The sequence below is a fragment of the Ranitomeya variabilis genome, chromosome 2 (genome assembly GCF_051348905.1).
Source record: "Ranitomeya variabilis isolate aRanVar5 chromosome 2, aRanVar5.hap1, whole genome shotgun sequence".
In the NCBI taxonomy this organism is placed as follows: Eukaryota; Metazoa; Chordata; class Amphibia; order Anura; family Dendrobatidae; genus Ranitomeya; species Ranitomeya variabilis.
This window is the reverse complement of record NC_135233.1, coordinates 884750580-884775957: the sequence shown is the minus strand read 5'-3', so window position 1 is coordinate 884775957 and position 25378 is coordinate 884750580. Positions and strand designations below refer to the sequence as shown.

At 44.9% G+C, this 25378-nt stretch overlaps 1 protein-coding gene across 1 annotated transcript in view; it reads right to left on the bottom strand.

The window, feature by feature from the left end:
• Positions 1–1585: 1585 nt before the first annotated feature.
• PIGZ (phosphatidylinositol glycan anchor biosynthesis class Z (Gwada blood group)) overlaps positions 1586–25378 on the bottom strand; it is a 96197-nt gene continuing 72404 nt past the window's right edge. Inside the window, exon 4 of the mRNA XM_077290402.1 lies at positions 1586–17727. Coding sequence (XP_077146517.1) covers positions 16160–17727 — 1568 coding nt within the window. The 3' untranslated portion in view covers positions 1586–16159. The remainder of the gene's footprint in view (positions 17728–25378) is intronic.

The following is a 25378-nucleotide window of genomic DNA, read 5'->3' as shown; positions in this document are numbered from 1 at the left end:
AAACTTTCAAAATCAGCAAGGGATCAAATACTTATTTCCCCCACTGTGGATAGATAGATTTTGAAGTGTTCAGGTGACATCACGCTGCCTATATCTTCACAATATTACAGCTTTGCTTTATGAAATGAGCTATGCTTTATAAGAGCTACATTTGTTATCTAAAAATGATTCAATCTTAAAAAAACAAATAAAAGTCTTATTGAAGAATCAAATGTATCAAATAAGATATTTACTGGCAATTTACAGTTCTCTTATTGCTTTTATGTTTTTTATTTAGTATAAAACACCAGAGCAGCCACTGTTCAGTGGTCAACTCAATGAAGCCCAGCAATCAAGATAATTTTAAAATGTAACATTTATTAATCCATAAAAGATCCACATGACCACTAAGAATATTTGAACACAAACAATAACCCCAAGTCAGAGGGGAACATCCACCTACAAAATAGAGCATATCAAAAAAAGTCCAAAGATATAAATAATATCAATATCACGCCCCCAGAAGAAGCAGAGGGCGAAACACGCGTCGGGGCGCTGGAGGAATACATCCACTAGACGGGCATTCACTGGGTAAGGCATTGGCTTCATATCTTCACTAGCTCGGGCTCCCATCAGGTTCTCATCGTGGCACTCATTCTGGTTCTCATTAGCTTATGGTCGTTGAGATGCTGCTTGGCACTGGTTATAGCTATTTACTATGGGTATGCTATGGGTGTGATTAAGTGCTTGAAGGTGTATACTTCTATATAACCATACTATACAATAGGATGGAGCCGTAGTTTGTTCTAAGATGCAATTCTGCCTTGCCTGTTGATATTGATATTATTTATATCTTTGGACTTTTTTTGATATGCTCTATTTTGTAGGTGGATGTTCCCCTCTGACTTGGGGTTATTGTTTGTGTTCAAATATTCTTAGTGGTCATGTGGATCTTTTATGGATTATTAATAAATGTTAAATTTTAAAATTATCTTATGATTGGTGGGCTTCATTGAGTTGACCACTGAACAGTGGCTGCTCCGGTGTTATATGTTTAGCGAAGTACCAATTTTTTGGCAGCGTGGGACGTTTTTGTGATTTATGTTTTTTATTTAGTAGCCTGGACTGTATAGTATATTATATATTGCACTGAGCTTTCCAACTTCTTTGTATATGAAAGTGTAAGGGACTTCGCACACGTTGCAGATTTGTTGCTTTTTTTCTGCAGAGATATGTCACAAAACCTGTAGGGTTTCCTGATGCCAGCAAAGTGAATGAGAATCCTGAAATCTCGTACACACGTTGCTTATTTGTGACTTTAGTGCAGATTTAATTCTGCAGGATGTCAATACTTTTTTGCTGCAGATTTGACCCATACTAATGAGTGGGGAAAAATGTGCACCAAAAACATACATTTTTGCTGCTGCGTTTTTCTTGCCAAGAAATGCTGAAAGAGTGCAAAAATTTCTGCACCAAATACTTGATGGCTTTTATGTTTCAGTAGTAGATAGGGGTCTCACCACCTGTTTCTCACGAATCAAAACTTCTTCTATGTCCTTAACTTAGAAAACCGATACAACAAAAAATGTGCAAGGACAAGAGTAGCTGCAAATACTAATATTTTTATTATATAGATCAAAAAGCAAGTATATATCCAACATAACAGACGCAAACATAAATGGTCACAAGGAAATCCCCAAAGTATGGCGGCACCAATCAATATCCAATGACTATAAAGACCAATGTATGCAAAGAGTATATACAAATATGTATATGTAAATCATTCAAATAGCAAGTAAAAAAGTTTGTTCAAGCATTAAATTGATATCATGGTACAGATTGGAGTGCCCGCAAATATAATTCCCTTTAGATTAAGTCAAATAAGATGCAGATAGAGCATTAAATAATGTAGACATAATGAGGCTCACCCAGCATAGTTCACCTCTATCCACCTGCCTGTTCAGCCCAGCACTGATCTCTGCTGGCTCACACAAACTGCTCCTCACCATGATTCTGCTGTTTCATTTGACCTCATGTCTACAGAGCAGCTCTTACTCTTCTGGCCTGCTGTGTCGACAGGGCATCACTGCTGATGTCATATTGATTGACAGCTGGCTCCCTGCAATTAAGCAGGGGAAAGCCAGCTGTCAATCAGCATGACATCACCAAAGCATCCCATCAACAGAGCAGGACAAATAAGTAGAAGCTGCTCTCTTGACGTGATGTCACCAGAAGCCACAGAGTTTGCTGCAGGAATGGTCTGTGACCGCTCTGAGCTGGCTGAGATTGGCACCAGTCGGAACAGTCCGATGTCATGGCAACAGCGAGCCAGCTGTTAAACTTCAGGGAACCTGCTGTCAATCAGCACGACATCGGCAGTGACGGCTTGTCGACTGAGGACACCAGAAGATTAAGATCTGCTCTACTGACGTGAGGTTAAATGAAGTAGCAGATTTGCCAGCAGGAGAAGTCCTTGGACATTGTGATCCGGTAAAGATCAGTGCTTTGTAGAACAGGCCACTAGTTAGCAGCTACATGCCAGTAAGATCTTAGCTACATCATAAAAAAAAGGAAAGTCCCAGATAAATCTTTCAATCTCACGGAACTATTGCATACAAAATGATTGGGAACGAATCACCTACAATATATTTTATGCTTATTACTTTTATAGTGTGTGTGCATGTGTGTGTTCTTTCTGTGCGAGTCTGGGTTATAGGTAGGGCAAAATAGACGCTTGAGGATGCTAATATCTCAGAAGCCCTTTTCTAAAATTTGCATCACATTTATTTGTAACCTTGCATGTGATAATTACTGAAAAGTGATCTTTACAGAACAAGAAATGTCAGCTTATTATAAGGCTCAGTGGCCAGAGTGCAACTGCAGGATTTCAGAATTACAGCATACACCGCAAAACTTAAAAAAATAAATAAATTTTCTGATGATTTAACTTTTTCAAAACAATGTTGATTCAGCTCCAAATTTTACATTTTCACAAGAGTAACAGGAGAAAATGGACCATACAATTTGTTGTGCGATTTCTCCTGAGTACGCCGATACACCATATGTGGAGGAAAACTACTGTTTGGGTGCACGGCAGGGCTCAGAAAGTAAGGAGTGCCAATTGAATTCTGGAGCACAATTTTGGCTGGAATAGATTGCTGATGCAATGTCACATTTGAAGAGCCCCCGACATGGCAAAACAGCAGAAACCCTGACCCCATTTTGGAAATTACACCTCTTGAGGAATTCATCTAGGGGTGCAGTGAGCATTTTTAACCCTCAGGCGATTTATTAAATTGTATAACATTGGGCTCCCGGGGGGAGCGCAGCTGATGGCGGCCAGGTGTCAGCTGATTATCACAGCTGACATCCGGCACTATGTGCCAGGAGCAGTCACGGACCGCTCCCGGCACTTTAACCCCTGGAACACTGTGATCAAACATGATCACAGCATTCCGTTGGCATAGGGAAGCATCGCGCAGGGAAAGGGCTCCCTGCGTGTTTCACTGAGACCATCGGAACAACGTGATGTGATCACTTTGTTCCTCTTGTCTCCTCCTGTCTCCTCCCTGCAGGCTCCGGATCCTAGATGGCCGAGGGGGTCCTGCCGGTCCTGCAGGGTGGTGGCTTGCAAGCGCCTGCTGAGAACAGGCGCCGGCAAGCCTCTTGCAGTGCCTGTCAGATCGCTGATCTGACACAGTGCTTTTCAAAGTTCACTATACAGTTCACTATACAGTGATGTCGCACCCTGGGACAAAGTTAAAAAGGAAAAAAATATATATTAACATGTGTAAAAAAAAATCCTAAATAAAGAAAAAAAATATATATATTGCTCCAATAAATACTTTTCTTTATGTAAATAAAAAAAACAAACAATAAAAGTACACATATTTAGTATCGCCGCGTCCATAACAACCCGACCTATAAAACTATCCCACTAGTTAACCCTTTCAGTGAACACCGTAAAAAAAAAAACAGACAAAAAACAATGCTTTATCATCATACTGCCGAACAAAAACACGGATATAAATAAACATGGTACTGCTGAAAACGTCATCTTGACCCGCAAAAAATGAGCTGCCATACAGCATCATCAGCAAAAAAATAAAAAAGTTATAGCCCTCAGAATAATGCGATGCAAAACTAATTATTTTTTCTATAAAATAGTTTTTATTGTACAGAAGTGCCAAAACATTAAAAAATTATATAAATGAGGTGTCGCTGTAAGGCTACGTTCACATTTGCGTTGTTGGGCGCAGCGTCGGAGACGCGATACGACGCAACCAACAACGCATGTACACAACGCAGCGTTTTGCAACGCATGCGTTGTCATAAGATCCTACAGATCGGGACTTTCGGCATAGGGAAAACGCTACAAGTAGCGTCCCCTGTGCCCTGTCTTGTGCGTCTATATGACGCATGCGTCATAAAACGCAGTACAACGCATACCGGCGCATGTCCATGCACCCCCCATGTTAAAGATAGGGGCGCATGACGCATGCGTCGGTATGCGTCGACGACGCTGCGCCCAACAACGCAAATGTGAACGTAGCCTAATCGTACTGACCCAAAGAATAAAAATGCTTTATCAATTTTACAAAATGCAGAACGGTATAAACGCCCCCAAAAGAAATTCATGAATTGCTAATTTTTGTTCATTCTGCCTAACCAAAATCGGAATAAAAAGTGATCAAATCATGTGCCCGAAAATGGTACTAATAAAAACGTCAATTCGTCCTGCAAAAAACAAGACCTCACATGACTCTGTGGACCAAAATATGGAAAAATTATAGCTCTCAAAATGTGGCAACGCAAAACTATTTTTTGCAATAAAAAGCGTCTTTTAGTGTGTGACAGCTGCCAAACATAAAAACCCACTATAAAACCCCACTATAAATAGTAAATAAAACTCGCCTTTATCACCGCCTTAGTTAGGGAAAAATAATAAAATAAAAAAATGTATTTATTTCCATTTTCCCATTAGGGTTAGGGTTGGGGCTAAAGTTAGGGTTGGGGCTAAAGTTAGGGTTAGGGTTGGGGCTAAAGTTAGGGTTAGGGTTGGGGCTAAAGTTAGGGTTGGGGCTAGAGTTCGGGTTAGGGTTTGGATTATGTTTATGGTTGGGTTAGGGGCGTGTCAGGGTTAGGTGTGTGGTTTTGGTTATGGTTAGAGTTAGGATTAAGGTTAGGGGTGTGTTGGGGTTACGGGTGGGTTGAGATTAGGGTTAGGGGTGTGTTCGGGTTATGGGTGTGTTGGGGTTAGGGGTGTGGTTAGGGTTGGGATTAGGCTTAGGGGTATGTTGGGGTAAGGGTTGTAGTTAAAAGTGGGGGGTTTCCACTGTTTAGGCACATCAGGGGCTTTGCAAACGCAACATGACGGATGATCTCAATTTCATCCAATTCTGCGTTGAAAAAGTAAAACGGTGCTCCTTCCCTTCCGAGCTCTGCCCTGCAGCCAAACAGTGGTTTACCCCCACATATGGGGTATCAGCGTACTCAGGATAAATTGGACAACTTTTGTGGTCCAATTTCTCCTGTTACCCTTGGGAAAATAAAAATTTGGGGGCTAAAAAATAATTTTTGTGGGAAAAAATGATTTTTTATTTTCATGGCTCTGCGTTATAAACTTTAGTGAAACACTTGGGGGTTCAAAGTTCTCACAACACATCTAGATAAGCTCCTTGTGGGGTCTAGTTTCCAATATGGGGTAACTTGTGGGGGGTTTATACTGTTTAAGTACATCAGAGGCACTGCAAACGCAACGTGATGCCTGCAGACCATTCCATCAAAGTCTGTATTCTAAACTGCCACTTCTTCCCTTCCGAGCCCCGACGTGTGCCCAAACAGTAGTTTTCTCCCACATATGGAGTATCAGCATACTCAGGACAAATTGGACAACAACTTTTGGGGTCCAATTTCTCCTGTTACCCTTGGGAAAATACAAAACTGGGGCTAAAAAAATCATTTTTGTGGAAAAAAAAGGATTTTTTATTTTCACGGCTCTGCGTTATAAACTTTAGTGAAGCACTTGGGGGTTCAAAGTTCTCACAACACATCTAGATAAGTTCCTTTGGGGGTCTAGTTTCCAATATGGGGTCACTTACGGGGGTTTTAGCATACTCGGGACAAATTGCACAACAACTTTTGGGGTCCAATTTCTCCAGATACCCTTGGAAAAATACAAAATTGGGGGCTAAAAGATAATTTTTATGAAAACAATATGATTTTTTATTTTTATGGCTTTACATTTAAAACTTTAGTGAAACAATTGGGAGTTCAAAGTGCTCACCACACATCTAGATAAGTTCCTTAGGTGGTCTACTTTCCAAAATGGGGTCTCTTGTGGGGGTTTCCACTGTTTAGGCATATCAGGGGCTCTCCAAATGCGACATGGCGTCTGATCTCAATTCCAGCCAATTCTGCGTTGAAAAAGTCAAATGGTGCTCCTTCCCTTCCAAGCTCTGCCTTGCGCCCAAACAGTGGTTTACCCCCACATATGGGGTATCAGCATACTCAGGGCAAATTGTACAACAACTTTTGGGGTCCAATTTCTATTACCCTTGGTAAAATAAAACAAATTAATCTGAATTAATTTTTTTGTGAAAAAAAGTTAAATGTTCATTTTTTTTAAACATTCCACAAATTCCTGTGAAGCACCTGAAGGGTTAATAAACTTCTTAAATGTGATTTTGAGCACCTTGAGGATGCAGTTTTTAGAATGGTGTAACTTTTTGGTATTTTCTATCATATAGACCCCTCTGTAAGATCTTTTGGAACACCTGGAGTGGACCCGCAGATCCACGACAATGAACCTCCTAAGGGTGAGCTGACCAGGTAGACCATCCCCTATACAGGGAGCGTTACGGGCAGACCCAAGGGAGACTATTGCCGCAGAAGCTGGAACCCGGAGACAGGTAGTAGGAGGTACAAAATAGGGAAGCTGGGCGTAGGACGGACAGAGCGGGGTAAGATGAAGTACAGTTTGGGAAGAGCTGAATACAGGCGAGACCAAAGGAGCACTGGGAAGGGGAAGACACAAAGGAAGCAGGACAGGACAGAGACACCAGACTAACAGAGTACGGAGCGGACACTGGGAAGGCTGGACTGGATGAGGAGACAAGGAAGCCTGGGAAAGGCAGAGAAGCTGAACTGGCTGGACAGAGCGGAGACTCAGAACAAGCAGAGCAAAGACAAAGGTGGACCTGAGTCACAGAAGCACAAATGACAGACAGGCAAGGAGCAGAGGAAGGAATCGCCTTAAATACATGGAGTGCTGAAGGGCTTCCGGGTCACGGTCCTCCAGGATCACAGAGAGGAGATACAGAGAGCCTGTAAATCAGAAAGAGGAAGTGCTGGAGTGGGAGGTGCCCACGCGCACCCGACGAGAACCAGGGAGTGGAGAAGAATGAAGGAGAGGACGTGCGCCTGCAGAAGGAGCGCACCACAGCGGGTAAGTATGAGCAGGGAGAGCGGCGGTGATCACCGGCAGCAGGCACGGCCACAGAAGGAGTGGCCATGACAGTACCCCTCCCCTTACTCCCCTCCTTTCTAAGACCAGACAGAAACCTGGATAAAATCTGAGGAGCTTGTATGTTCTCACGGGGCTCCCAAGACCTCTCTTCGTGACCAAAACCCTTCCAATCAACCAAAAAGAGTGTTTTACCTCGAGACTTTTTCATGGGAAGAATGTCCTTAACCTCAAAGACATCTGGGTCGGAGACATGTAAAGGAGTTTGAGCAGGAGAAACATGGAACTGATTGAAGATGACTGGTTTCAAAAGGGAAACGTGAAAAGAGTTAGGTATGCGAAGAGAAGCGGGCAATTTCAGTTTGTAAGCAACATCATTTATATGAGACAAAACCTCGAAAGGACCTACATACTGTGGACCCAATTTATATGAGGGGATCTTTAAACGAATAAACCTGGAGGACAGCCACACCTTATCACCTGGCTGGTATAAGGGAGGATCCAGACGTCTCTTATCGGCATGTCTCTTAATCCTGGCCTGTGCCCAAACCAAGGCAATTTTGGTCTCCTGCCAGACCCTGGAGAACTCCTCGGACAGAAGATCAGTTGCTGGCACACCCCAGACAGGAAGCACCGGTAGAGGGATACCAGGATGTTGCCCATAGACGATGAAGAAGGGAGATTTGGAAGAAGACTCATTGATGTGGTTATTTTACGTGAACTCAGCCCACGGAAGCAAATCAGACCAGTCATTTTGATGACCGTTGGAAAAATGACGGAGATAAGTCATCAGTATTTGGTTTGTGCGCTCAGCTTGTCCATTGGTCTGAGGATGATAAGCTGTAGAGAAATCCAAGGTAACATTCATCAGTTTGCATAGAGCTCGCCAAAAACGAGAGGTGAACTGGACTCCTCTATCAGAGACTATGTGCAACAGAAAACTGTGAATCCGGAAGATATGAGCAATGAAGATTCTCGCCAATTCAGGAGCGGAAGGCAATTCTGGCAAAGGGACAAAATGAGCCAACTTGGAGAATCGATCCACGACTACAAAAATGACCGTATGACCAGAAGACCGAGGAAGGTCGGTAATAAAATCCATAGCGATATGCTGCCAGGGAGCCGAAGGAACTGGAAGCGGATGTAGGAGACCGGAGGGCAGATGTCTGGGGATCTTGTTTAATGCACAGGAAGGACATGAGGCGACAAAACTTCAAACACCCGGAAGAAGAGACAGCCACTAATAGTGGCGCGTGATGAGAGCGAGTGTCTTCTTGTATCCTACATGGCCTGCTACTTTTGAGGCATGGCCCCAACGTAGGACTCGAGACCTTTCGTTCACCTGGACAAAGGTTTTACCTGGTGGTAAAGAAGACATGCTGACCGGAGCCACAAGAATAATTTTGCTGGGATCCACGATGTGTGCGGGCTTCTCCTCAACATCGGATGTGAGAAATGACCTGGACAAAGCATCGGCTTTGAAGTTCTTGTTTCCAGGACGAAAATGTAATTCGAAGTCAAAACGGGCAAAGAACAACGACCATCTGGCTTGTCGAGGATTCAATCTTTGCGCCGAGCGGATATATTCCAGATTCTTATGATCTGTGAAGATCTTGAAAGGGTGAACAGCTCTCTCCAACAGATAACACCAATCCTCCAGCGCCAATTTTATGGCCAATAGTTCCTTGTCACCGATGGTGTAATTCCTCACCGAGGCGGAGAAGATTTTGGAAAAGAAAACACAAGTAGCCAGATGTCCGGAAGAGGATCTTTGGGAAAGTACCACACCAGCACCAATGGCAGAAGTGTCTACCTCAAGAATAAAGGGCTTGCTGACCTCAGGCCAACGGAGTACATGAGCCAAAGCAAAGGCTTGTTTCAGAGAGCGAAAAGCATCTTCAGCTTCAGAAGGCCAGATGTGGGGGTTGGATCCCTTGCGAGTCAAAGCAGAAATTGAGGCGACCAGATTGGAGAAATGTGGGATAAACTGCCGGTAGTAATTTGGGAACCCGAGGAAGTGTTTGGTAGCTTTTACTCCCTGAGGACGTGGCCAGTTAAGCACAGCAGACACTTTTTCCGGGTCAAGCCAGAGTCAGAAATGATATAGCCAAGAAATGGTAGCGAAGACTGCTCAAAAACGCACTTCACGAGTTTGGCAAAAAGACTTTTCTCTCTAAGACGAGACAGCACTTGGCGGACATCCCTTCTGTGGGAAGCAAGATCTGAGGAGAACACCAAAATGTCGCCTAAATATACCACCACACAGGAGTAGGGTAGATCACGGAAAACATAATTTACAAACTCCTGGAACACCGCTGGAGCGTTACACAAGCCGAAAGGCATGACTAAATACTCATAGTGGCCATCTCAAGTGTTAAAAGCGGTTTTCCATTTGTCTCCTGAACGAATACGGATTAGATTGTAAGCTCCGTGAAGATCCAATTTCGTGAAAATTCAGGCTCCCCTCAGGCGATCAAACAACTCAGGAATGAGAGGTAGCGGGTACTTGTTCTTGATCGTGAGATTGTTGAGACCATGGTAGTCAATACAAGGACGAAGGGACCCGTCCTTCTTAATGAAGAAGAAACCCGCACCTGCAGGGGAGGAGGATTTGCAAATAAAACCTTTGGATAAATTCTCCCGGACGTATTCAGTCATGGCTTGAGTCTCGGTAGGAGACAACGGGTAGATTCGACCTCGGGGAGGAGTAGAGCCCGGAACAAGATCAATTAGGCAGTCGTAGGGTCGATGCGGAGGTAAAGTCTCTGCCTCTTTCTTATTGAAGACATCCAGGAAAGACAAATACGAAGAATGTAAATTTGAAGACACCGAAATTGGTTGAGAAGGTTTTTTATTGGCAAAACAGGAAGCAGACAGTTACTCTGGCAGAAGAGTCCCCAACACAGGATTTCGCCAGACCGCCAGTCAATACAAGGCTCGTGAGTCCTCAACCAAGGAAGTCAGTCCAAGAAGAAACGTGTGGGATAAAGAAGGCAGCACATAGAAGACGATCTTCTCACGATGCAGGATTCCAAATTGAAGTTCCAATTATTCGGTTACCAACGTAACGGACTCCCGCAGAGGTTGGCCATCGACTGACGCAATCTGTTGAGGAGTCTCCAGGGATCTGACCGGAATCTGCAATCTCCTAACTGCCTCGAGTTGAATAAAGTTCCCGGCCACCCCGGAATCTATATAAGCAGAGTCAGAGAAACGTTTATCACCCAGATGTAAAAGAACAGAAAGAGAGAAGGGTTGAGAGGATTCTGGGATACCTAGGGAGACCTCTCTTACCAGTCCTAGGTGGAGGCGTTTCCCAGCCTCAAAGGACAGGAACGCAAGAGATGCACTACCACAATAGAAACAGAGACCTTGAGTTAGTCTCTCTTTCCGACGTTGCTCCACAGGCTTAAGACGATCCACCTGCATGGGTTCTGGGGCAGAATTAGCAGAAGAAGACTCAGACCGAGGATGGGAAGAGCTAGGAGAAACAGGAGGAAGTCGAGGAAATCTCTCGCTAGCGGATTCTCGAGAACGTTCTTGAAAATGTAAGTCAATGCAGGTTGCCAATGAGATGAGATCCTCCAAGGAATTCGGAGTATCACGACCCACCAACTCATCCTTAATTCGAGGAGAAAGCCCCCGCCAGAAGGCTCCCACCAAAGCCTCATTATTCCATCCTAATTTGGATGAAAGGGTGCGAAACTGGATAGCGAATTGGCCCACCGAAAGCATACCTTGTTGAAGGTGGAACAGAGACTCGATGGTAGAGGCCAAACGACCCGGTTGATCAAACACTTTGCGAAAAGTATCAAAGAAGGTGGAGAGTTGAGAAACAAGGGGATCATCCCACTCCCAGAGAGGATTAACCCACACCAAAGCCTCACCCTCTAAGTGAGAGATTACAAAAGCCACTTTTGAATGGTCAGTGGGATACTGCATGGGAAGTAGCTCAAAATGAAGCTGGCATTGATTTAAAAACCTTCTACACAATTTTGGATCCCCACTATAGTGAGGAAGTTTAGCCAGACAGGGAGGTGGGTGAGGAGCCGAGGCCAGAGAAGAGACGGGAGCCGAAGACTGGAGGGCGCGAAGACCATCATCCACAGAGTGGCGGTGGTCCCAGCAGCAGGCACGGCCGCAGAAGGAGTGGCCGTGACACCCTCAAAGTGACTTCAAATGTGATGTGGTCCTTAAAAAAAAAATGGTGCTATAAAAATGAGAAATCGCTGGTCAGCTTTTAACCCTTATAACTCCCTAACAAAAATTCCAAAATTGTGCTGATGTAAAGTAGACATGTGGGAAATGTTATTTATTAAGTATTTTGTGTAACATATCTCTGTGATTTAAGGGCATAAAAATTCAAAGTTGGAAAAATGGGTATTGTACCTACCGATAATTCGGTTTCCAGGAGTCCATCCTGACAGCACGCTGGAGGACGTCCTCCTCCTCCTTGCTGGGACAGGAAACAACACGAGAGGTTAAAAGGTCCCACTCCGCCCCCTTTCCTTTAGTGTTTTGACAAGTACCACACCATGGATAGATACCATTTGAATTTATTTAACCAAATCATATTTACAGCATATAACATAGTATACATAGGGGGGGAAGTAACGGTGCTGTCAGGATGGACTCCTGGAAACCGAATTATCGGTAGGTATAATACCCATTTTCCAGGACGTCCCCCTGACAGCACGCTGGAGAATACCAAAGAAACTCCTTTAGGGTGGGACAACTGCCTGGAGAACCTTTCTCCCGAAAGACATTTGTTGGTTTGCTAACACATCTAGTTTGTAGTGTTTACAGAATGTGTTCACACTGGCCCAAGTTGCAGCTTTACAGATTTGTTCTAATGATGCCCCTGCCCGTTCGGCCCATGACGCTGAAATGGCCCGAGTTGAATGGGCTTTTATTCCCACAGGACAATCTACCCCTTCTAACGCATAGGCTTTAGAGATTACTGTAGTGATCCATCTAGCTATAGATGTTTTGGATGCTTTTTTACCCCTATTTTTACCTCCAAAAAGGACAAAAAGATTGGGATCTTTTCTCCAAGTACTAGAGGCCTCTAAATAATCTAGTACTGCCTGTCTGACATCAAGAGAATGTAAAGATTGTTCTTTTGTATTAGAGGGTTTATTGCAAAAGGAGGGTAGAATTATTTCCTGATTTCTGTTTTGTACTGAAGCTACTTTGGGAATAAATGATGGATCTAGTTTTAAGATTATATGATCCTCACGAACCTGGAGGTACGGGTCCCTAATTGACAGGGCTTGTATTTTTTTCACAAATAAACGCAAGTAATATCAAAGAAATTTTACCACTATATGTCACGAGAAAAAATGTCAGAATCATCGGGATCCTTTGAAGCATTCCAGAGTTATAACCTCATAAAGAGACAGTTGGCCATAGCGTCCTCCACGTGGGTCGCTTCCTGGTCTTTTTCCCGCTCTCTCCTTCGTGGGCGGTGTCGTTTTCTCGGTCTCCGCCCTCCATTAAGGATCAGGAGGCGGATCTCCGCTGCTGACGGACACGTCCTCACAGTGCAGAAATATTTAGACTGGGCGGCCATTGTCTTTCGCGCTCTTCAGCTTGTTCACGCCCACTTCACGCCCCTCTTCTTCTCCTGCGCTCTCCTCAGCGCTGTAATGGCGGCGGATTTTGGTGGTAAATGGCGCAGCACAGTCTTTGCAATAAATCACAGTCCAAATATAATAAATCACAGTTCTAAGGCACACATGACCTGATTCTTCAGGCTTAAGTAGATCCTGTTCCTGACGCCAAGTTGTAGCGCCCCCACTGCCGCAGGGCCGAGGGGTACCCGGTACCGGGCCTCTGAGTCTCTGCTCTGGGGTTGTCACGGTGGCTAGACCCGGTCCGTGACCCTGCTGAGGGGCGTACAGTGATAGATGTAGATAGTGGTGGTGGTGCGGTGCAGTAAATAATGAGGACACCAGGTTGCAGTCTCTTTACCTCTTTACTGAAGATCTCTGGGTCCTCAATCCGGAATACGGTTAACCAGGCTGCGCAAGTCCGGCCGGTCCAATGGCACCTCCAGAGTTCTCTTTGCAGGTGGAAATCTGTGCCTTCCTGCTAGCGCTGTGTTGTGGTCCTCCCCTGCTGTGCTTACGGAAAGTCCCCACAACTGTTGTGTCTGTTTCCTAAGTTCCCTCACAACTCGATTAGATGATGTTCTGCTAATCTTCCGTCCCTCCCTGATGTTTCGTTTAGGACGGCACCCGTATGACGGGTAGGCTCGGAGCTCTTCCGAGACCCTAGAGTCGCCCCTCTCCACAAGTTGCCCCCTATGTCTTCGTAGGTGATTTAGGTGAGACAGCCTGCCTATGACTGACTGTCCTGCCGTTGGTTTGAAGTATTGCTTGGAGCTAGTTGTATGAATACTTCCTCGGCGTTCCGGCCGCCGGTTGTGCGCCTCAGTAGAATGTTGCCTCGGTCTCACAGCACGACTCCTACTGGTATTCTCCTTGTTGCTTTGATCTCGTTTCTCACTCAGCACAATCTATCTCACTTCTAATCCTTCCTTGGGCACCGCCGCTATGCTGAGCAGGCACGGTCCCGTGACGTTCTCTCAAGTTGCCAGGCCTCTATCAGGATCCCACCCCTGACAGGGGCCCTACCGAATCTTCCCCCACAACACCCTCTGCCACAAGGTGTTGCCTGGTTCCAACCCAGTCGGCTTTCTCCCTAACTTCCTGCCTGACCCCCAGTTTTACCAGTATGTGAGGAGTGGCCTAATGAATAGAACCCTTAGCTCCCCCTGGAGGCCCAGCTGTGAAATGTATTGGTGTCTGTGATACCTGGTCAGATGAACTCCTTCAGTGCCATCAGACGTACCATAGCTCCCCTTAGTGGCGGAGCCACAGTACTGCAATGACCAGGACTCTGGGGCGCTGCATATATGTCCATCATATATGGAACATTTTATAAGGGGCCCATTATGCACTGGAGCATCATATATGGGGCTGATTATATATGGAGCATTATATGGGCCAATCATACAATGGAGCATCATATATAAGGCTGATTATATATGGAGTATTATATGAAGCTCATCATAGAGCATCATATGAGGCCCATTATATATGGAGCATGGGGACTATTTTGTATGGAGCATTTTATAGGGCCCATTCGGTATGGAGCAATACATGGGGCCCATCATATACTGTATGGAGCATTATATGGGACTCATTATACTGTATGGAGCAATATATGGGGCTCATTATACTCTATGGGGCCCATTCTATACAGCAGTGTTCCCCAACTCCGGTCCTCAAGAGCCACCAACAGGTCATGTCATGCCTGTTCAGATGAGGCAATTATCACCTGTGTAATACTAAGGAAATACTGAAAACATGACCTGTTGGTGGCTCTTGAGGACCGGACTTGGGGAACACTGCTATACAGTATGGAACATTATATGGAACCAATTATGAATGGAACAATATATGGGGCTCATTATTCTTTATGGAGCATTATGTTGCCCATTATACAGTATGGAGCAATATATGGGTCTGTATGGAGCACTATGTGGTGCCCATAATACTGTATGGAGCAATATATGTCACTCATTCTGTATGGAGGACTATGTTGTGCCCATAATACTGTTTGGAGCAATGTATGGGGTTCATTACACTGTATGGAGGACTATGTGGTGTCGACAATACTGTATGGAGCAATATATGGGGCTTATTATTCTGTATGGAGCACTATGTGGTGCCCAACATACTGTTTGGAGGACTGATCTGTTCAGTTTCTGAGCTATTGATGTCACTCATGTAATGTTAGAAGTGAAATCTTTGGCATTGTACTATACCTATATTTCTCTGCCGAATCCATGCATCATAAATCGTGGTATGTGTGAAAGGGGCCCACTAAGACTCTTTTGCCCAGGGCCCATGAAAACCTGGAGCCGGCCCTGCCAGTAGAAAACCTAGCAATAACTGGCAACTCCCAGAAATTTGCTGGGTGTTTTAGCAGGTACTGACTCTTTGGTCCCAGCAGCGACAGTCACCTATTGAGTGGTTGAAAAACAAGCACTCATTATGCCTGGCTATTCAGTACCACAGATCCCAGCCACAGCAGTATCTTTGGCTTGGCAGTGCTTCTGCCACCAAGCGATATTGGTCATGATATTGATAACTTATACTTAGGAGTCTTTAGGATAACATCCTAGGATAGTCATTAGGATAGGTCAGCAGTATCAGATGGTCGTGGGTTCAACACCCCACCAATTAACTCTATTGGTTTGCAGCTCTATTGGTGTCTGAATGTAAACAGTGTACAGAATCAGAACATAACTGCTTAGTTCTCTATGTAGTAGCTGCCCTCATGTAAAAGGGCCAGATCAGCCGGAGTATTCGAGAACAGCCGCTACTCATTGGTCAGAACCGTGTTGTTCCAGCTGTGTTCACTCTCTACATCCAACTGCCTTGTAACAGCAAGCACCTGGTCGGTGGGTGTGCCAGGTGTCAGACCACTGCAATTCTGATATTGACGATCTATCACAGGGATAGGTCATCTGTGTCTTAAGCCTGGAAAATCCCTTTAATAGAATACTCTGGTGATTTGATTACCAAATACCAACCACTGCCAGAAAAAGAGATTTCATTTGAAATCATTCTAGAGTCGGATTGGACGGTTTCTATAAAATCATTCTTTTTAATCATGGGGGCAAGTGCAAAACTTTGCTCAATGCTACCTCCTTGTTGTCCCCACATCTACCTCAATTATGTGCAGGGATAAGTAACTTTTTAAGCTGCCTGTGAACAAATGAGACATTTTGAGTGGATCCTCCATAGTGAGATGTGGTGTGAACAAGACTTCATCTTTAAAAGCTAGACCGCAACTCTCCACAACTGGTTGAATAGTGCCAGGGAACACGGCTATCAAATGGTGCATTGTTTTCCCCAGCTCTTGTGCATTTCTGACTGAAAGTTCTACTTGTAAGTCTCTAAATGTTTGGCACATGATATCTTCCGTGCAGCCAGCAAGGTCAATAATATTCACCGCTGTTTGTCCTTTCTTTAGGTTCAGTAAGTACAGCGGGGGCATGTATGTGTGTGTGAAGAGGACAGTGTAGCGGTATGACATGTTGCCAGAGGCGGAATTAGACTGCACAATTTGTTGGATGCAGAACAAGCCGGGAATTATTCCAGCTTGATGGAAACTGCCAAAGAAAAAGGCTCCAGTGATATTAAACAAGATGATAACACATTTTGTTTTCATGGTGCTATTATAATTGGAAACTAATAATACCAATGGTACTAACAGGGGGATTAGGAAGCGAGGTTCCTGGTGGCTAAAAAATGAGAGAAACATGAGCGGTACAAAGTAAAACATTAACAGTAAGTTAGTTTGCTGGGGAGAAGGCTTTTCATTGGGACTTTTATCAGAGTTACTCCATATCTTGTTTTTTAATATGGTCACACCAGCGCACACAGCGAACAGATGAAGCAGTCCAAAAAGCATAAAACCATTTACTGCCACGTGAGTTACTCGGGGGTGAATCCCATGCTGAGCAAGATTTTCAGGGTTCATGTTGTATTGCAGGAAATTAATAGGTGTTAGAATTGTGTTTTTCACTAGCTGCTCAATGAAACCTTCCTTGCCATTCATAGAAAGCGGCCAATGTCCAGTGTAGTATATGGTGTCTGCAGCTATAAATAAGACTGTGCAGAGGATGACACTTGGCATGGTCTTCAATACAGCCAGAATAATGGATGTCGGGGAGAAATAGGACTTATGACTGCCACTTTTGTCAGCCCAGTATAATATTGGCACAAAAGCGAAACAAAGAAAAGTGGGTCTGTTAAAAAAGCCAACTGTCAAGACCAGGCCAATAAAATTATAAGATTTTGTTTTACCAGAATTCAATACAGGGCTTCTTTCACCAGGTGATATAAGTAGCAGGAGAATAGCAAACAGTACACCCTCAACAGCATTGCTGATTGTTCTAGTGTAGAAAACGAGCGTCACTGGAGACATTGCCAGGAGCACCAATGCCTTCCATGGGTTGGAGCCCCAGGAAAATGCTACCTGATATACTGTATAGTCCAATAGGAAGGAAAGGATTGTTATGATGAAACGAGGAAGAACTAGAAGAAAGTAACTGTAATTCGAAGCCATCTCAGTCCCAAATCTATGAAAGACGTTCATAATCCAGAAGGCTGTGCCAGATGTTAGAAGGGGAACAAGCACTGTTCTACAGGGGGAGACTGGTTGAAATTCCCAAGGACGATTGATTTCCAGATCCAATATGTCACCTAGAAAATATATATACATTTAGTAAGACTTTAAAATTGGACTGTTAAGGTTGGCCACATACGAGATGCAATTATAGCAAAATTCAACTTGTGATTGGATTGTATTATGTGTATAGGCCAAAAATTTACAGTGAGGTTTTTATTAAGCTATATCAAACATTTCTTTGACCAGAGTTTAGAAATGGGTGTACCCCTAAATGTTCGGGTCCAGTTAAATAAAGTTTGAGTTCGGGTACCAGAACAGTACCCCAACCCAAACCCAAACCTGGACCCCATTAACGTGAATGGGGGGGCCTGAACATCCAATGTTTGCCATGCTATCATGTGCATTACAGAGCAGCAAACACTGCCTCTGATTGGTGGTAAAATCATTACCGCCGGTCAGACAAATGCGGTTCACACGATGTCAAATGACAGTGTGAGCCTGGCAGCTGTCTTTGGTGATAAAAAGTTTACCTCCAGTCACTGGTGTCGGGTGATGGGACTACTGCTCCCATCAGCCTATGCATGCTGCCGCTAATAGCAGTGAGAGCAGGTGGCAGCTAATGGGAGTTCTCATCAGCTGGCGCCTGGGCTCTAAATAAATAATTTTAAAAAATGGGGTAGCTTCCCCTATATTTTTGGATAACCAGCCAGGCAAAACTGATGGCTGCAGGCTGCAACCCCCAGCTGTCAGATTTAGGAAGGTTGTTTATCAAGAGTAGAGGGGTCTTCACGTCATTTTTTTTAAATGATGTGAGTAAATAATTTTAAAAAATGGTGTTGGGTCCCCCCATTTTTGATAACCAGCCTTGCTAAAGTAGACAACTGGGGGCTGGTATTCTCAGGCTGGTAAGGGGCCATGGATATTGCCCCCCGCCCAAAAATAGCAGCCTGCAGATACTCAGAAAAGGTGCATCTATTAGATGCGCCAACTCTGGCACTTTGCCTGGCTCTTCCCAGTTGCCCTGTGGAAGTGGCAAGTGGGGTTCATATTTGTGGGGTTGATGTCACCTTTGTATTGTCCAGTGACATCAAGCCCATAGCTGTGGCACGTTCCCTTGCTGTTGTATGGGACCCGGTGAGCAGAAGTAAAAAGGGGCCCCCCTCTAGTGCTTCTGCTCACTGGGCCCCAGGGTATAATGAAGCACTGTGTACCGGTGAACCGTTATAGGAGGTGCAATCTTGTCCCAGTGAGCCTAGCTGAAGCTTCACGGAACATCCATGCAGCTCCAAGGGAGTCCCTCCGCCTCTTCTGTGATGCACTGGTGATGGCGCGAACGCCATGATGTCATCACGTACGCGTGGCATTTATGCGCGCCACTCGCCAGGATACCAGAAGTGGAGCTGCAGGGGATTGTATGAGAGGTAAGTATATCATTTTTTTTTTATAAAAATGAATTAAATGGGCTTGAGGGAAGCAAATGATGATGAATTGAGAGTGTGGGACGAGAGACAGTGAATGATGTAATGAGATGGGGGAGCACAAATAATAATGAATTGTGGGTGGGGAAAACAGCAAATGATGAATTGAGGGTGGGGGACGAGGGACATCAAATGATGAATTGAGGCTGGGGACAGCAGACAGCAAATGATAATTTGAAGGTGGGGTGTGAGGAGAGCTAATGATGATTTGAGGGTGGGAGTGGGTAGAGCAAATAATGATGAATTGAGGGTGGGGTATAGTAAATGATAATGAATTGAGAGTGGGGGGAGCAAATGAGGATGAATTGAAACTGGAGGATGGGGACAGCAAATGAAAATGAACTGAGGATGGGGTGTCATGTTCTCAATGGCAAGAGAACATAGCATCAGCATATATAGGAACTAGCTCTTGGAAGATGGGAACTGAGCTGACCATGAACTAAACCTAACACACAACTAGCAGTGGCCGGGTAGCATGCCTACGTTGATTCTAGATGCCCAGCACCAGCCGGAGGACTAAATAATGCTAGCAGAGGAAAATATTAGTCCTAGCTCACCTCTAGAGAAATACCCCAAAAGGAGACAGAGGCCCCCCACATGTATTGGCGGTGAATTAAGATGAAATAACAAACGTAGTATGAAAATAGGTTTAGCAAATTTGAGGTCCACTTACTACATAGCAGAAGACAGAAAGGACACTTTCATGGTCAGCTGAAAACCCTATCAAAACACCATCCAGGAATTACTTTAAAACTCTGGCATTAACTCATAACACCAGAGTGGCAATTCCTGTTCACAAGAGCTTTCCAGACACAGTAACGAAACTACAGCTGTGAACTGGAACAAAAATGCAAAAACAAACATGGACAAGAGTCCAACTTATCTAGTAGTTGTCTAGGAGCAGGAACAAGCACAGAGAGGCTTCTGATAACATTGTTGACCGGCAAGCAACTAACAGAGCAGCAAGGTTATATAGCGACTCCCACATCTTGATGGGAACAGGTGAACAGAGAAGATGAAAACACCAGTTCAATTCCACCAGTAGCCACCGGGGGAGCCCAGAATCCAAATTCACGACAGTACCCCCCCCTCAAGGAGGGAGCACCGAACCCTCACCAGAACCACCAGGGCGATCAGGATGGGCCCTATGAAAGGCACGAACCAGATCAGAGGCATGAACATCAGATGCATTCACCCAAGAATTATCCTCCTGGCCGTATCCCTTCCACTTGACCAGATACTGGAGTCTCCGTCTGGAAACACGAGAGTCTAAGATTTTCTCCACAACGTACTCCAACTCACCCTCAACCAACACCGGAGCAGGAGGCTCAACGGAAGGCACAACCGGTACCTCATACCTGCGCAATAATGACCGATGAAAAACGTTATGAATAGAGAAGGATGCAGGGAGGTCCAAACGGAAGGAAACAGGGTTAAGAATCTCCAATATCTTATACGGGCCGATGAACCGAGGCTTAAACTTAGGAGAAGAGACCCTCATAGGGACAAAACGAGAAGACAACCACACCAAATCCCCAACACAAAGCCGAGGACCAACACGACGGTGGCGGTTGGCAAAAAGCTGAGTCTTCTCCTGGGACAACCTCAAATTGTCCACCACCTGCCCCCAGATCTGATGCAATCTCTCCACCACAGCATCCACTCCAGGACAATCCGAAGATTCCACCTGACCAGAGGAAAATCGAGGATGAAACCCCGAATTACAGAAAAACGGGGACACCAAAGTGGCAGAGCTGGCCCGATTATTGAGAGCGAACTCTGCCAATGGCAAAAAAGCAACCCAATCATCCTGGTCAGCAGACACAAAACACCTCAGATATGTCTCCAGGGTCTGATTAGTCCGCTCGGTCTGGCCATTCGTCTGAGGATGGAAAGCGGACGAAAAAGATAAATCTATGCCCATCCTAGCACAGAATGCCCGCCAAAATCTAGACACGAATTGGGTCCCTCTGTCAGAAATGATATTCTCAGGAATACCATGCAAACGAACAACATTTTGAAAAAACAGAGGAACCAACTCGGAAGAAGAAGGCAACTTGGGCAGAGGAACCAAATGGACCATCTTAGAGAAACGGTCACACACCACCCAGATGACAGACATCTTCTGAGAAACAGGCAGATCTGAAATAAAATCCATCGAGATGTGCGTCCAAGGTCTCTTAGGAATGGGCAAGGGCAACAATAATCCACTAGCCCGAGAGCAACAAGGCTTGGCCCGAGCACAAACGTCACAAGACTGCACAAAGCCTCGCACATCTCGTGACAGGGAAGGCCACCAGAAGGACCTTGCCACCAAATCCCTGGTACCAAAAATGCCAGGATGACCTGCCAACGCAGAAGAATGAACCTCAGAGATGACTCTACTGGTCCAATCATCAGGAACAAACAGTTTATCAGGTGGGCAACGATCCGGTCTATCCGCCTGAAACTCCTGCAAGGCCCGCCGCAGGTCTGGAGAAACGGCTGACAATACCACTCCATCCTTAAGGATACCTGTGGGCTCAGAGTTACTAGGCGAGTCAGGCTCAAAACTCCTAGAAAGGGCATCCGCCTTAACATTCTTAGAACCCGGTAGGTATGACACCACAAAATTAAACCGAGAGAAAAATAATGACCAGCGCGCCTGTCTAGGATTCAGGCGCCTGGCGGTCTCAAGATAAATCAAGTTTTTGTGGTCAGTCAATACCACCACCTGATGTCTGGCCCCCTCAAGCCAATGACGCCACTCCTCAAAAGCCCACTTCATGGCCAAAAGCTCCCGATTCCCAACATCATAATTCCGCTCAGCGGGCGAAAATTTACGGGAAAAGAAGGCACAAGGCCTCATCACGGAGCAGTCAGAACTTTTCTGCGACAACACTGCCCCAGCTCCGATCTCAGAAGCGTCGACCTCAACCTGAAAAGGTAGAGCAACATCAGGCTGACGCAACACAGGGGCAGAGGAAAAACGGCGCTTAAGCTCCCGAAAGGCCTCCACAGCGTCAGGGGACCAATCAGCAACATCAGCACCCTTCTTAGTCAAATCGGTCAATGGCTTAGCAATATCCGAAAAACCAGCAATAAATCGACGATAAAAGTTAGCAAAGCCCAAAAATTTCTGAAGACTCTTAAGAGAAGAGGGCTGCGTCCAATCACAAATAGCTTGAACCTTGACAGGATCCATTTCAATGGAAGAGGGAGAAAAAATATATCCCAAAAAGGAAATCCTCTGTACCCCAAAAACACACTTAGAACCCTTCACACACAAAGAATTAGACCGCAAAACCTGGAAAACCCTCCTGACTTGCTGGACATGAGAGTCCCAGTCATCCGAAAAAATCAGAATATCATCCAGATACACAATCATAAATTTATCCAAATAATCGCGAAAAATATCATGCATAAAGGACTGGAAAACTGACGGAGCATTTGAAAGACCAAAAGGCATCACTAAATACTCAAAGTGGCCCTCGGGCGTATTAAATGCGGTTTTCCACTCATCCCCCTGCCTGATTCGCACCAAATTATACGCCCCACGAAGGTCAATCTTAGAGAACCACTTGGCCCCCTTTATGCGAGCAAACAAATCAGTCAGCAACGGCAATGGGTATTGATATTTTACAGTGATTTTATTCAAAAGCCGATAATCGATACATGGTCTCAAAGAGCCGTCTTTTTTTGACACAAAGAAAAAACCGGCTCCTAAGGGAGATGACGATGGACGAATATGTCCCTTTTCCAAGGACTCCTTTATATATTCTCGCATAGCAGCATGTTCAGGCACAGACAGATTAAATAAACGACCCTTTGGGTATTTACTACCCGGGATTAAATCTATGGCACAATCGCACTCTCGGTGCGGAGGTAACGAACCAAGCTTGGATTCTTCAAAGACGTCACGATAGTCAGACAGGAACTCAGGAATTTCAGAGGGAATAGATGATGAAATGGAAACCACAGGTACATCCCCATGAGCCCCCTTACATCCCCAGCTCAACACAGACATAGCTCTCCAGTCGAGGACTGGGTTGTGAGATTGCAGCCAAGGCAATCCTAGCACCAAATCATCATGTAGATTATACAGCACCAGAAAGCGAATAATCTCCTGGTGATCCGGATTAATACGCATAGTTACTTGTGTCCAGTATTGTGGTTTATTATTAGCCAATGGGGTGGAGTCAATCCCCTTCAGAGGAATAAGAGTCTCCAAAGGCTCTAAATCATACCCACAGCGTTTGGCAAAGGACCAATCCATAAGACTCAAAGCGGCGCCAGAGTCGACATAGGCGTCCGTGGTAATAGATGACAAAGAGCAAATCAAGGTCACAGATAGAATAAACTTAGACGGTAAGGTGCAAATGGAAACAGATTTATCAAGCTTTTTAGTGCGCTTAGAGCATGCTGATATAACATGAGTAGAATCACCACAATAGAAACACAACCCATTTTTCCATCTAAAATTCTGCCGCTCGCTTCGGGACAGAATTCTATCACACTGCATACTCTCTGGCGACTTCTCAGTGGACACCGCCAGATGGTGCACTGGTTTGCGCTCCCGCAAACGCCTATCGATCTGAATAGCCATTGTCATGGACTCATTCAGACCCGCAGGCACAGGGAACCCCACCATAACATCCTTAATGGCATCAGAGAGACCCTCTCTGAAAGTCGCTGCCAGGGCGCACTCATTCCACTGAGTAAGCACAGACCATTTACGGAATCTTTGACAGTAAATTTCCGCTTCATCTTGCCCCTGAGATAGGGACATCAAAGTTTTTTCTGCCTGAAGCTCCAAATGAGGTTCGTCATAAAGCAACCCCAAGGCCAGAAAAAACGCATCCACATTGAGCAACGCAGGATCCCCTGGTGTCAATGAAAAAGCCCAGTCTTGAGGGTCGCCCCGGAGCAAGGAAATCACAATCCTGACCTGCTGTGCAGGGTCTCCGGCAGAGCGAAATTTCAGGGACAAAAATAATTTGCAATTATTTCGAAAATTCTGAAACCCAGATCTATTCCCCGAGAAAAATTCCGGCCAAGGAATTCTCGGCTCAGATACAGGTGCATGAAAAACAAAGTCTTGCAAATTTTGTACCTTCGTGGCGAGATTATTCAAACCTGCAGTTACACTCTGAAGATCCATTACAAACAGGTGGACACAGAGCCATACAAGGGTTAAGAGGAGGTAAGAAGCAGCTAGACAGCAATTAAGGGCTAGGCAGCAAAACTCTGAGGGGAAAAAAAAAAAAAAAAAAATTCCCTTAAACACTTCTTTTTCTCCTGCTTCAGCCCAAACAATTAACACTTTGTGGGCCGGTCAAACTGTCATGTTCTCAATGGCAAGAGAACATAGCATCAGCATATATAGGAACTAGCTCTTGGAAGATGGGAACTGAGCTGACCATGAACTAAACCTAACACACAACTAGCAGTGGCCGGGTAGCATGCCTACGTTGATTCTAGATGCCCAGCACCAGCCGGAGGACTAAATAATGCTAGCAGAGGAAAATATTAGTCCTAGCTCACCTCTAGAGAAATACCCCAAAAGGAGACAGAGGCCCCCCACATGTATTGGCGGTGAATTAAGATGAAATAACAAACGTAGTATGAAAATAGGTTTAGCAAATTTGAGGTCCACTTACTACATAGCAGAAGACAGAAAGGACACTTTCATGGTCAGCTGAAAACCCTATCAAAACACCATCCAGGAATTACTTTAAAACTCTGGCATTAACTCATAACACCAGAGTGGCAATTCCTGTTCACAAGAGCTTTCCAGACACAGTAACGAAACTACAGCTGTGAACTGGAACAAAAATGCAAAAACAAACATGGACAAGAGTCCAACTTATCTAGTAGTTGTCTAGGAGCAGGAACAAGCACAGAGAGGCTTCTGATAACATTGTTGACCGGCAAGCAACTAACAGAGCAGCAAGGTTATATAGCGACTCCCACATCTTGATGGGAACAGGTGAACAGAGAAGATGAAAACACCAGTTCAATTCCACCAGTAGCCACCGGGGGAGCCCAGAATCCAAATTCACGACATGGGGAGAGTAAAGGATGATGTATTGAAACTGCGGGATGGGAACAACAAATTATGCTGAATTGGGAGTGGGGTAATGTAAATGATGAATTGAGTGTTGGGGAGAGGAAATGATGCTGTATTGAGGATGGGAAGACCAAATGAGAGGATGAATTGAGGGTTGGGGTGGGAGAGAGAGGGCATTGCATAATGAATTGGGGTGGA